At 45.2% G+C, this 13,344-nt stretch overlaps 1 protein-coding gene across 1 annotated transcript; it reads right to left on the bottom strand.

The window, feature by feature from the left end:
• Window positions 1-1,577: 1,577 nt before the first annotated feature.
• LOC146755930 (obscurin-like protein 1) lies at window positions 1,578-12,622 on the bottom strand. Its single transcript, XM_085525107.1, has 4 exons — window positions 12,604-12,622; window positions 9,207-9,482; window positions 2,527-3,228; window positions 1,578-1,806 (listed from the first exon to the last, which is right to left on the bottom strand). The coding sequence occupies exons 1-3, from the start codon at window positions 12,620-12,622 to the stop codon at window positions 3,218-3,220; spliced, it is 306 nt and encodes a 101-aa protein (XP_085381233.1). The 3' UTR covers window positions 1,578-1,806; window positions 2,527-3,217.
• Window positions 12,623-13,344: the final 722 nt, after the last annotated feature.

The following is a 13,344-nucleotide window of genomic DNA, read 5'->3' as shown; positions in this document are numbered from 1 at the left end:
CGCCCTTGGCAAAATACCAACATCATCTTCTGTCCCTGTAAGCAATACACAAAAGAAGGGCCAGGTTACTATTGTAAGCAACATATAAACATAAATGAAGACAAAGATAACTGATTCTAATCTCAAAGTATACACAAAGAATTTAGAGGCCAGTTACAGTCTGAAGCAATGTTTGCAGTGTTACTAGACTGTTCCCTGAAAAATACTGGCTTTAAGCAACAGCTCACATCCCATTCCTTAGACATTACAGGGCATCACTTTAAAACAGCCAGAATATTCTGCATAAGCTTAGCCTTAAGAAGAAAAAATAACCCACAGCAAACTCCCACATTTAACAGACATGCAGATTTTCAACTGTTTACCAGGCTCCCTTCCCGCTCTGAAACAACCCTGAAATAACAACCAGAGTGATGTCTCTGCTACAACATTCCGTTCGTCCCACAAACCCTATTTATAAATATCTACAAGTCTTCCCTCTAGCACATTAACAGCACCGCTCAGCTTGGTGTCATCTGCAAACTTGCTGAGGGTTCATTTGATTCCACTGTCCATGTTGCCTACAAAAATGTTAAATAACACTGGTCCCAACACCACCCTCCACCTGGACACTGAGCTATTGACTGCTGCTCTCTGAGTGTGACCATCCAGCCAGTTCCCTGTCCTGCAACTGGTCCATCCATCAAAACCATTTTTCTCCAGTTTGGTGACCAGGATGTCATGCAGGACGGGATCAAATGCTCTGCACAAGTCCAAGTAGATGATGTCAGTTGCTCTCCCATTATCCACTGATGCTGTTACTCCATCATGAAAGGCCACCAAGTTTGTCAGGCATGTCTTGAATTTGAGGAAGCCATATTGGTTACCACCAATCTCCTCATCTTCATTTTCCAAACTATGCCAAGGAGAACTAGACAGAACTCTACAATGTCGTGTCACTACAAACCTGTCTGAATCATTGGCTTCTCTGCATGCTCATCACTAGTCTCTCCTTAGCTTGTGTGCCCACAGTGTATGGGGAATGTCAGCCACAAATCTTACCTAGGGGACATCTTTGCTTCAAAATCCCTTAAACATCACACAATCCCTTTTAACTCTCCAGGTCTGCACTTATTTACGTCAGAATCAGACCATATTTCTGTGCTGCTATTTCCCTTTCCTTCTGAAGGGCCTGGATACAACTTAGATTAACCTCAGGAGCAGAGTTCCTGCATAAAACAGCCAGTACTGAAACAGCAACCCAACCTGGTTGCAGACTGAGAGAGAAAATGAGAGTTCACCAAAGTCATGGGACAGGACACATGTTCATGTTCATGCTAACACTGAACCCAAGTGGCCACATGAGGACAGCAGCTAGTAGGAAATCAGAAAAAAAGCATCCTTTCAGACGTCCCTTAGGAAGGTGGAATCTACCAGGGCAAAGCAGACCCGTGTGTTAAGTAACCAGTCTGATGCTTCAGAGCCCGGTGATGAGCTACAAACTGGGGTTTAACCAATGCAACACATGGAGGGAAAATCTGTCTTGAGCATAAAGAAGAAAGAGAAAGGTATCCAAAAGGACTAACCAAGATGTGCCCAAACTGCCCATGAAGCATTTCTTCCTGTGGTGCAAAATACCACAATAGGATTTATTTGCTCTTTCAGTTAAACATACCATGAACCTTTAGGGTAGCTGATGTCTTGTCTTCAGCTGCTTGGCATGTGCATGTTCCCTGATTTTCATATTCACACTAGTGAATAATAAGACTTCCCTTATTTCCCTGGGAAGTAATGCCCACTTCTTTTACTTTGACGGAGCTCCTTCCAATCCTAGAAGGGAAAATATCAAGTCAGATCTCCATGAGTCCTTCCATCTCTGCACTGAGCAAAGGGAGCCTTCAGATCTATGCTTAATTCACCCACTCCCCTAGAATTAATGGAACTGTGCTTACTGGAACATATGCTGAAGCTTAAGCACAGTGCAGTGTTTTCAACATGGAGGAATGGCTATAGAACTTGCATAAATTCTGGCTGACTTATGACAGCTTAAAGCACTGTGGAGGACTGTTAACAAGCCCGTTTGGACATCACCTTGAATAAATGACGTTATCCTCAAGTAAGGGAAGGAACAGCTGAGCACCGGGGAGGTACACAAAGTGCCAGAGCAAATTCTCACACTGTCAGGTGCAAAGAAAACTGAGATTTCACCCTAAAACCCAGTTCACAACAAGGCTACAAAATCCTGGCTGAGAATTTCTGTGTTAGAGTTGAAGCTCAAGACTGTGCTCCAACCAACAATATTTTGAGAAGCAAGACCTCAGGAGTTCACAATAAACCCAAAACGACTTGATATCAAGTTCAACTTGATAAATGAACTCAGGACATAATAACAAAGAGTGCTGATCTGGGCAAGTAAAAGAGCACTAAGAAAAGAGAGCAATGCAAAAGCTATCAAGTAAAAGCTCAGACTCGCATCCCTTGGAAGTGAAATTAAAGGCTCTCATTCATTTCCAGAGAAGTCAGAAAGGAAAATACCATTACATGCCATACCTTGAACCACTTGACGTCCACCTTGGGCCTGGACAGCTCACACTCAAATGTGACCTTGTCCTTCTGATTGATGCTAATGTCTGCCAATGGTTTGCTGATTTTCACAGGCAATTCTGAGAAGGAGAAAGAAGGATGTGGATTTAGTTGGGAATGAGGTCTCTAGGAGCATCTGGCAGAAGGAATAATGAAAGGCAGTGCCTACTCTCCATGCTTACTAGAACTTGTAATTGACAACAAAAAAACCTATTGTTTTGAGCACATTATCATTACTTGTGCTAGGGACAATAACGTTCCAACAATCCTCTTGATATCTGAGGGATACTCTGGTGGCAATGGCCCAGTGCAAAACATTCTTTGCAGCTGGAAGGAAAGCTGGTTCTGCTGTTCAAGTAATCTGGGACAGGAGCAGATAATGACACCTTGCACCAACCAATACCTGTCACAGTGAGCCTCCCCGATGAATTCATGCCTTCTGCTTTAACGGAAATGAGTCCTGCATCTTCAAGGGTCACAGAAGAAAGTGTCAAGGAATGTTTCTTCCCCTGGACACCCATCGTGATATTTGGTGCAGGCTTCAGCCGCACGCCGTCCTTCTGCCAAGTCCCTTCCACATCCTCATGGGACACCTCCACCGTAAAGGTGACAGTTCCCTTCTCAGGGAATTCCAGGGGCTGCAGACCTTTCACCAGCTTCATCTGCGCACTGAAAGACAACGGGGACAGGTTGGAGATCTCACACCAGCAGCTGAGAAATAGAATCATCAAAGGAATCAGAGAAAGGTTTAGGTTGGAAGGGACCTTTGAGATCACCCAGTTCCAAACCCCCTGCTGTAGGCAGGAATGCTTCCCTCTACACCAGATTGCACAAAGCCCCATCCAGCCTGGCCTTGAATGCTTGAATAGCATCAGGACTTCCAAAACAAGTTACTTCCCTCTTCCTCTCCCAGGTACAGTATCTGCTAATTAAGCAACAGCCTTTGCAAAGAAGAAAACTTGTTCATAACCAGGTCCATGGGTGCTCTTAAATGGATCCTTCCAGATGGAAAAAACATTTCAGGTGGCCTCCTAGATTTTACCCCTTTTTGTGTTGCACACAAGACTGAAAAAAAAATAAAATTACTTTTGCAAAGTTCTTCTTGTCATAAGGAAACAAACATTTGGGGAATGGCAGAACCAGGTAAAATTTACCTTCATGTCAAGAAATTTGAAATATCACTCACATGTTCTTGGTGTGGTGTTTCTGCTATAATTATTTGGACTAATTAAGCTTTTCCCTGATGAAAGCCTAGAAGAATATCACAAGAAGGACCAACTTACCCATGACCTCTTATTTGTCTTACTCAAGCATCTCCTCCTGACCATAACTTCCAATCAAATATTCAGCCAGACTACAGGTTTGAGCAGCTGAGTTGTTTCTAGGATCTCCTGCAGTCTTAACCTTGGAACACACACTTGTCTTTTGACTAAGTGTCTTTTACAGTGCAGTAAAACAACAGGTTTTCACATGGCTATTCCTCATTTACCTTGCTCTGAAATCATTCTCAAACCATGCAGGATCAGTCCAGGGAGAAGGCGAGGAGAGGGGAAGGGAAAGGGGAAGTCCACGGTCCTCTAAAATCAGGCTTCTCAGCCTAAAGCTCAACAGCAAATAGCAGTCCACTTGCCCACATTGCTAGACTCCGAGCATTTAAAGAACATCAGCTGACCTCATTATGAGCTCTAACATAGCCAAAGGAATTCATATATTCAAATATTCTTTTGAGTGATGAGAAATATGGAGCATAACTTCAGATTTCTGCTCTTAAACTCTCACTTCTATCATAAACCAGGGTAACAGTTCAATGCTGTTTGTTATGGTTTTGCAATTTGGTTGGTGTTGGTATTCCACATCAGAGCACCATGCCTAATAATGGGAGTAAAGGGGACAAGTTTTTTTTTCTGTGAACTGCCTTAATGAGCATGTGGGGTGGGGCACCGGAAGGGAAGGGAGGAAGGGGACAGCGTTGCTGGACCGGCTCCCTGCGAGGAGACAATGTGGTCAGACCTTCCTGCCTTCCACAGCTCCATCGGTGAGATTGGGGACTTGGTATTCTCTTTGTTGAAACTCTCTTGTTGTTGTTTAGTGTTATTAGGTTATTAAACTGCCATTCGTTCTCAGATCACCTTTTTCCTCCCTCATTTTTTTTGTTAGATTTAATCGCAATCTCCCTTCCCTTCCCCGTCTCCCTAAACGCACGTGGCTGGGCCGCGCCGGGCCGCGCCGCCGTGCCGCTAGAGAAAAGGGGGGGGGGCTTTTGTTCCTGCTGCCCCGGGTTTGTGCCCACTGTCCCGGAGTGAGCTCTAGAGAGAACTCCGTGACATTTTTGGTGGAGAATGCGGGCAGAGCTCTGGGCAATGTTTTGGGCAGTAATTAGGTGGTTTTTTTCAGCAGCCCTGTATGTAGGACTGATAGTCCGTAGGTTCCTGTGGTCCTGGCTTAAGGACTTCCTGATGTTGGGGGTACGGGTAGACTTATTAAGCCGATGGCTGGCAGGGATAGAGATATCTGCCTGGCTCCCTTCCAGACTAACGAACATCACAGGCACCGTGCTTGAACTGGCTCACGAATGCTCTGAATTCCTTAAGTATGACTGGGGTGTCAATTGGAATACTGTGTTGTTAGTCTCTCTAATTGTAGTAGTTTACTATAAATTGCAGAGAGACTTGCAAAGAATAGTGCAGAGAGACTCAGGAAAAGGGCCAGAAGCATCGGGACCCCCAGTATCAGGTAATCTCACCCCTGAACACCAGAGGGACCTTGGGAAATTAATAGAACCCCTGAGTGAGTGTGGGAGATCAGGGGGATCTCAGAACGAATGGCTTATGAAAAAGATAGAGAGTCTCGAGAATGAGATCCAAATCCTAAGGGGAAGGCAACAAGTTAATCCCAGCCGACCACAGGAAGCACCAGCATCAGTGTCAGTCGCCCCAGTGGAAGGCCAGAGATGGGAACGTGTGTCCTCACGTCTGGAACGGATGGAGGAAGTAGAGGAAGATCCGGGCGAGGGACCCTCCCAAAAACCACCAAGGAAGGCAACCCAGAAGACTAACAGACGCGGAGAAGATAGTGATGATGAGGGAAAAGTCACTGCTTCCTCTACTCGTAAACCTCTGAAAATTACTGAAATCCAAAGTGCGAGAAAGGAGTTTGCCCGACTCCCAGGTGAACGCCTTGTCACTTGGCTGCTCCGGTGTTGGGACATTGGGGCCTCCTGCATGTCCCTAAGCTGCGATGAGGCTCGTCAATTAGGAAACATTGCTCGAGACTCATCTATTGATAGAGGGATCAGCAGATGTCTCGATGGAGTCGCCAATCTCTGGGAGAGGATTCTATCAGCTGTAAAGGCAACCTGTCTTCTCAAAAGTGATTTGGAGCCTGTACTGGAAAAATGGAGTACAGCTGAGGAAGGTATCCAGTACCTGAGAGAAATGGCTGTGGCAGAAATGCTGTTCGATCCCACGTTTGTCCCTGGGGACCCAGAGGATTACCATGACCCAGAAAAGGTGAGCGGTACTCCGGAAATATGCAAGAAACTCATACGGTCAGCACCAGTGAAGTATTCCAGTGTACTATTAACGAACTCTAACAGGTATGATGAGCTGGATAGGAGACCTGAAATTTTTGAGCTCATCCTTTCACTGCAAAATATCGAATACTCACTACTGCCACACCGTACCACCATCGCAGCCATCTGTAAAATGGTGGATAGAATGGACCGAATGGAGAAAAGACAGGACAACATGCAGAAGAGCTGGTCTGCGGCAAGGAACCACAGTGAACCTGTGGCAGTCTCAGCTGTCAGACGCAAACGCACACCTGTCCGAGTGAAGGACCGCAGTGAGCCTATGTCACGTGGTGCCATGTGGAACTACCTGCGTGACCATGGAGAGGATATGAAGAAGTGGCATGACAAACCCAATTTTGTACTGCGAGCACGGGTAAGAAAATTACAAAAGAGGTCAGCCACTACTGAGGTTGCCTCTACCGCTGCAGACAACCAATAGAGGGGCCCTGCCCTCAGCCAGGGGGGGGAAAGGGATAATAGAGTGTATTGGACTGTGTGGATTCGGTGGCCTGGCACATCAGAACCACAAAAATATAAAGCACTGGTGGATACCGGTGCACAGTGCACTCTGATACCCTCAGGTTTCGAAGGGACAGAACGGATACATATACATGGGGTGACTGGGGGTTTGCAGGAACTGTCTGTATTGGAGGCCGAGATAAGCCTCACTGGTAGAGACTGGCAGAAACATCGTATAGTGACTGGCCAGGGGGCTCCTTGCATACCTGGAGGGGTGTTCAGTACACTTGGAATCGTTTGCCCCAGGGGTGGAAACACAGCCCGACCATCTGCCATGGGCTGATCCAAGCCACGTTGGAACAGGGCGGTGCTCCAGAGCACCTGCAGTATATAGATGATATCGTTGTGTGGGGTGATACAGCGACGGAGGTTTTTAAAAAAGGAGAACGGATAATCCAAATCCTCCTGTCTGCTGGTTTCACTATTAAGCGAGACAAAGTGAAGGGCCCTGCCCAAGAAATCCAGTTTCTAGGGGTGAAATGGCAAGATGGGCGTCGCCATAGAGTGGATCTATCACATCCTCTATCACGCACCAGCCGCTGGTAAGATCGAGCGCCACAATGGTTTGCTGAAAACCACGCTGAAAGCGATGGGTGGTGGAACATTTAAGAACTGGGAGAAACATCTAGCAGAAGCCACCTGGCTGGTAAACACCTGAGGATCAGCCAACCGAGATGGCCCTACACAGTCCAACTCCCTGCGTACCTTGGAGGGAGATAAGGTTCCTGTGGTGCATGTAAAGAATATGCTGGGAAAAGCGGTTTGGGTCCTTCCAGCCTCTGGAAAGGGGAGGCCCCTCCGTGGAACTGTCTTTGCACAGGGACCTGGGTGCACCTGGTGGGTGATGCAGAAGGATGGGGATGTTCAGTGTGTGCCACAGGGAAATTTGATGCTGGGGGAGTGCAGCCTGTGATTCCATGTGTGTATATATATCTATATATGTATATGTATGTACATATGTAATGCATGTTAACTACTGTTCTGTTTATATGTTGATAAAAGTTAGGCATGATGTGATGATGTGTAATAAGGGGTGGAATGTTATGGTTTTGCAATTTGGTTGGTGTTGGTATTCCACATCAGAGCACCATGCCTAATAATGGGAGTAAAGGGGACAAGTTTTTTTTTCTGTGAACTGCCTTAATGAGCATGTGGGGTGGGGCACCGGAAGGGAAGGGAGGAAGGGGACGGCGTTGCTGGACCGGCTCCCTGCGAGGAGACAACATGGTCAGACCTTCCTGCCTTCCACAGCTCCATCGGTGAGATTGGGGACTTGGTATTCTCTTTGTTGAAACTCTCTTGTTGTTGTTTAGTGTTATTAGGTTATTAAACTGCCATTCGTTCTCAGATCACCTTTTTCCTCCCTCATTTTTTTGTTAGATTTAATCGCAATCTCCCTTCCCTTCCCCGTCTCCCTAAACGCACGTGGCTGGGCTGCGCCGGGCCGCGCCGCCGTGCCGCTAGAGAAAAGGGGGGGGGGGCTTTTGTTCCTGCTGCCCCGGGTTTGTGCCCACTGTCCCGGAGTGAGCTCTAGAGAGAACTCCGTGACACTGTTTTAGATGGAGGACTCATATTTTAAATAACTCATCTCATTAAGGCTTGGATTCCCTAGTACAATTAGCTAAATTCCAGTTTGGATCATGCTTCACCTTGGATCACTTAGGGCTTCAGCCACTTAATGGAACTAACTTAGTTTGTCTACAGATAAGCTGTTTTCTATAGCAACAATAAGCTGTGATTGCAACTGGATGTCGGGAGAGCACAAATCCCGCAGTTATCCTGTACCAACATCCTCTCCTTCCATCAGAACAGCAAGTTTTTAAACCAGACTCATGCAGGCTTGCATGACACACCTTGTGCAAAACTGTTGGCAGCCATCAGGACAGCCAGTTGCTTCCTGTATAGACACTGTTCCATCAGTTTTGGTTTTTTGTCTCGCTAGAACAACAGCCAGTGGCTGAAAACTCACACAACTGAAGCAACCACGCTGATATACCACAGTCACTGGAGGTGCTCAAGAGCCACGGGTATGTGGCACTGGGGACGTGGTTAGTAAGTCCAGTGAGGGTGGGCAGGGGTTGGACTCAGCTATCTCAGTGGTCTTTTCCAGCCTTGGGTGCAACTTGTAAGAGGGAATGAAGCAGCAAACTGCCCAGCACTGAGATGCATTCTTCTGACACGTGGTATCAGTGAACTGCTGTATTTCCCTATCTTCTCCGGAACTATTCATCTAACCTAACTGAAAAAGTAAGCCAGAACCTAGATATAAATCAGGATCATAGTCACCCGTGGTTGCTTATATAATCAGAAAGACACTCTAGAGGGTAATTCAGTGCATCTAGAAATTAAAGTAGAATTTCCTTAGTCAAAAGTATTCCACAGCCACATTTTCACCTTGCTACCACTACATTAAAAAGGAGAATCCAACTTGTGGTGTGGGTCATTGATGTTGTTCCGGGGGGAATTGTGGCTGTTCCATGGCCACAGGGTAGAAGACAGCCAGTCTTCCTCTAAGCCACATAAACAGCTGCTTAGTGCTCCCAAAGTGAATGCTCACCAGTTGTTTCCAACTTGAAGGTCATCTTCTGGCCAGCAGCCTCGCAGATGTATTCTCCAGCATCTTTCTTCTCCAGCTGCTCCACAACCAGACGCCGTGTTTTGCCCACAGATTCCAGTTTGAACTTTCTGGAGGAGGCAAGCAGTCTTCCATCCTTGTACCATTTTACTTCGGTTTTATCCTGTGCTACTTCACAGCTGAGGGAGGCACTTGCTGCCAGGGCAGCACTCACCTCTTTCTGCACCTTCTCCTGGTTTATAAACACAGGTTTTGGCTCTGAGGGGAGAAAAGAGAAAGTATTGACTGAGGGACTGAAATGAGACCAACTTGCAGATCTGTATGTACAGCTTGGAACAGGTTTAGGTTATCACTTGTGCCCAAACTAATAGCCTTCACTAGAGAATATCAGCTCTTCTGTTGAAACAAAGTGTCAAATCTAGGCAAGAAAGAACCTAGGAACTAAAGGAACCAAGAGGGTCCTTGAACACCAGTCCCATGGTTGCAAGTCACTATGCAAGCATATTGAACCCAAAAGAACATCTGTCCTGCAGGCAACCAAAACCTGAGTTCCTTTTACTTAAAACCCACTGTGAAACATCAAAACACATAAACATGAAATAGTCAAACCACTGGCTGCCTTTTCATGACCCAGAACAGTACTCCTGGCTTCCTGAACAGACTCCTCATGGCCTCTACCATTGCCACAACTGTGACTGTCAAAGGCACAAAGGAAATATGCTCACCAATGCAGTCCTTTGTTCTTTGTGTGTGATTTGCAGATATCTATCTTACTTTGAGCTCTGGGAATAGTCAGCTCTACCAGGTCTCTTACTGTGAGTAGCAGACTCACCTATCCAGATGCAGCCTCCAACATAAAGGCATAGTAAAAAGGCAGTGTACTACTAGGAGAAGTTCCTGCTTCTCCTGCCACGAAAGGCTGCACGTAGAACATGCACTCCAGCCTCACTGCACATACTTCTCTTAGTCAAATGTTTCGGTGAACAAGAATTACAGTTTGGGATCTCAGGCACAGGAGAGATTTGAATACTATCTTGAATATTGCTTCCATTGTACATATATCAGTAATTATTATTCTACAGACAGACTGAAACAGGTCTTTGTGCCATACTAAAACCAAATACTTGCTACAAACCCAGGCAATCAAGTCTAGGGAAAAAACCTCAGCACAGACTACTGCACCTGGATCACTGTATAATAGAAACTAGATTTTACTTTACTGTTCTCTGCTGTATTTCAGACAACACCTGTCCTACCTGTGCAGCTCAGCGTGGCATTTTCTGTTGGTGCAGCCTTCACCTCCTTCTGCGCCTTATCCATGTTGATAAAGCATCTTCTGCTTCTGGAATTGAAGGCAAATGGGCACATTTAAGACATGAATCTTTTCTACACAGCCTTCCCCAAATGCCCAAATTAGTCTTTGGACTGTACCGTTGAGGACAGCTTTCCCACTCACATTTCCTGACAGTGCTATGAACTGAATGCCAACATCTGAACTATATCAATTGCCAGTGAAGAACTTCCTCCCTGCCAGACCAAAACAGCTTAGATAGCCCTAAAATTGTTTTCATTTCCACCAGTATCATGTTCCAAAATCTTCAAAAATTAAAAAACACCCCTTTCCCCACTGTCCAGCAGCACACCAGCATACGCAGTCATTGAAAAGTCTGTTTCTTACAAGGGGACAGGCATTAAATTGTCCAAACAAGCTGACAGCTGTAAGTTGCTTTGCCAGCAAAAGCCAGGTGAGGGTCAAGGTTAAATTCTGTTTGTGATTAAGTCATAGTGAGGAAATGTATTTTTCTCACCTACTTATTTCTGAAAACAATTCTAATATCTCCTGAGTTTTCAGAGGCAGTAATAAAATGGTTTCCCCTATGGAATCATAGAACGGTTTGGGTATAGAAGGAAGCTTTAAAGATCATCCAGTCCAACCTCTTGCCGTGGTCAGGGACATCATTCACTAAATGAGGCTGCCCAGGGTCCCCATCCAGCCTGGCCTTGGACACTCCAATGATGAGTCACCCACAACCTTCACTGGACAATCTGTTCCAGTGTATCACTACCCTCATCATAAAGAACTTTTCTCATGTCCAAACTGAGTCTACCCTCTTCACTTTTGAAACCATTGCCCTTTGTTATGTTGCTATAGACCCTGGTAAAAAGCCTTTTTCCACTTTCTTATCAGACTCTCCTAATAAATGAACGCCTGTCTTCCTCCATTTCTGGAAAGAAAAGCACCAGCTTGAAGCCTTTCTATTTTTAAGCATTTCTTTTGTACCTGCTATAGAGAAGAAAACAAAAGAAAATACGGGAAAACCTTTTTAGTTGCAGGTTTCTTTAATTTAATAGAAACCACCAATGCTGCCGTCTAGCATTGTGACAAAATGCTGTCTCTGAGACTATTTAGGAAGAAGCATTTGCAGGGGTGTGCTTGTGCCCTGAAGATACCTTTAATATTCTTTAATTTCCCCTGTAATTATTGACTTCTCATTTTGCTATCATTGCATCTACTTGAGATCCCCAGGGAAATTCCCCAATTATTTCCAGCCTGTCTTAAGCTGAGGCTACCCAAGTCCTCTGTGTTCATAGCTTCAGAAGGCAAACAGGAATGTACACAAATTAAACAGAATTTAAGCACCGTCTACATCACTGAATGCTGGGGTTGAATGTGTCAAACCACTTAACTTTCCCCTCCTTCTTTGTTGGGGGGTTCAATACAGTCAAAACAATTTCTCTCACCTGTGACATCAATCTTGAAGGTGAGTTTCTGGCCAGCAGCCTCGCAGCTGTACTCCCCTGCATCTTTCTTCTCCACCTGGCTCACCACCACCCGACGCTGTTTGCCCTCTGACTCCACCTTGAACTTCTTGCTCGAGGTGATCAGTTTCCCCTCCTTGTACCACTTCACCTCCGTCTTCTCCTGGGTCACCTCGCAGCTCAGCGTGGCATTTTGAGTCAGTGCAGCCTACACCTCCTTCTGCACCTTCTGCTTGTTGATAAAGGCATCCTCTGCTTCTGGAACTGGAAAACACTGGGTAAAATATACATTACATATGAACAACTTGTGACTGGAAGACATTAAAAGTTGCTTCTATGTTGTATTGGACCATTTCCTGGAGCAACACTGCTTCACAGTGTTTATCACACATTATAATGCATCCTCAGCACAGTCCCTATGGTCATCCCATCCCTCTGGGTAGTCTTTACTATCAGCTAGGACTCCTAATTTTCAGATTTCTTCTAATGAAGACAATGACAGATCTTCATCTGTGTGTCTTTTTGATATTGCTCCACTCTACGCTGGAGAGCAGCCAAATACAGCTCAATTATGAAGACCTCAAAATCAGGAAACCATAGAAATTTAAAAGCAGAAAACCATCTTTTGACTCTACCATATGGCAGTGATATAGTCCTTAATATTGTGAATACTTGGCCTACATTAGGTTTTGTAGCTCGGTTTTATGCATAAACCATGGTTTTCTACTCTCAGCAACCCCTGATTCTTCAGAGAACTGGCTGAGGTCATCTCCTCTTAATACCTAACACATAAAGAAGAAAGTGTTTAAAGCCCACCTTACCCTTTGTGTCAACAAATGGAGTTAGCATCAGAAAGATAGCAAGTATAATTAGTTAGGCATACACACTTCAGTTAAGGGGATTCAGTTAATTACTTTGCTAAGTGGGATCGATTGATACATTGAATCTTTTATTGATTACTTTAATGACTGTTTTATCTGATTCTCCTTTTACCAACAACTGGTCGCTGAGAGCATTCATGCTAGCTCCTATTTGAGGCGTGGGAGAACAGATAAACCCTAAATAAATGGGCTTCCATTTCTATTCCATGGTTTGCCCTACAAAAGGCTGTAGAAGTGCAGAATATTTATGATGCACTTACATCATGGACTTCTCTAGTGCTAGCCAGCTTCTAACAGCAGAGCAATTTTGAATAAGCTTCCTATGCTTGTTTGGGTCCCAGGAAAGATCCCAGGGTCCTGATGTTGATACCAAGACAGAGGCTCCAAGCATGAATGCAGGACTAGCAGGTGTGAGGGGGATTGACATTGCCTTTTATTTGCAGTGGAGACATGGAAGACCACTCATTCAGATCATTCAT

The sequence above is a fragment of the Coturnix japonica genome, chromosome 29, assembly GCF_054131305.1.
Source record: "Coturnix japonica strain WE chromosome 29, WE-NBRP24, whole genome shotgun sequence".
Classification (NCBI taxonomy): domain Eukaryota; kingdom Metazoa; phylum Chordata; class Aves; order Galliformes; family Phasianidae; genus Coturnix; species Coturnix japonica.
The sequence above is the reverse complement of the archived record's forward strand: the minus strand, read 5'-3'. Positions and strand labels throughout refer to the sequence as shown.